The sequence below is a fragment of the Galeopterus variegatus genome, unplaced genomic scaffold (assembly GCF_000696425.1).
Source record: "Galeopterus variegatus unplaced genomic scaffold, G_variegatus-3.0.2 Scaffold1933, whole genome shotgun sequence".
Lineage (NCBI taxonomy): Eukaryota > Metazoa > Chordata > Mammalia > Dermoptera > Cynocephalidae > Galeopterus > Galeopterus variegatus.
In genome coordinates this window covers 188,172-188,713 of record NW_007728044.1, presented here as the reverse complement: position 1 = coordinate 188,713, position 542 = coordinate 188,172, and the positions used below count along the sequence as shown (strand labels likewise).

The following is a 542-nucleotide window of genomic DNA, read 5'->3' as shown; positions in this document are numbered from 1 at the left end:
GTGCAAGGAATATTTTGTTGTCCCTATTTTACAGACAGGAAAATGAGCAACTCGGAACAAATTTAGTGAAATGTGATATGGCTTGTCCAAGGACCCAGAGAAAGCAATTACACACTATATTAGAGCTCATTCTGCTAAGAGTTCTTTCCAGATGAATATGCACATATAGGAAGAATACCTTATACCCACCTTCCCTAACGCCTTTTATTTTCTTGCCAGTGTAGGAGAAAACTGAACTCACCCCAGATCAACAGAATCTTCTACATTATATTATGGATTCATATAACAAACAGAGGATACCTCAGGAAATAACAAATAAAATTGTACGTATAATATCTGAAAATACATGGGCTTAAAGTTAACATTTTCTGGAGTTTTTACTATCTTGGAGGTGGAATTTGTACATAAATATGTGAATTTGAAATAATTAGAGCTGAGAATTTAAGTTATACATTTAAACGTGGCAGCATTAACAATTAAAGAGTAAGAAATCTCACATCTACCTTGGTAATAGTAATTGGTCTCCAAAGATCTGAGAAATG

The 542-nt window shown here is 33.8% G+C and overlaps 1 protein-coding gene across 5 annotated transcripts in view; it reads left to right on the top strand.

Moving 5' to 3' along the window:
- The window catches only part of NR1H4 (nuclear receptor subfamily 1, group H, member 4), a 62,605-nt gene that overhangs the window by 42,577 nt on the left and 19,486 nt on the right, over positions 1-542 (top strand). For all 5 annotated transcript variants that reach the window (XM_008579636.1, XM_008579635.1, XM_008579639.1 and 2 more), the window contains one exon: positions 225-323. In XM_008579636.1, the coding sequence (XP_008577858.1) occupies positions 225-323 (99 nt within the window). The remainder of the gene's footprint in view (positions 1-224; positions 324-542) is intronic.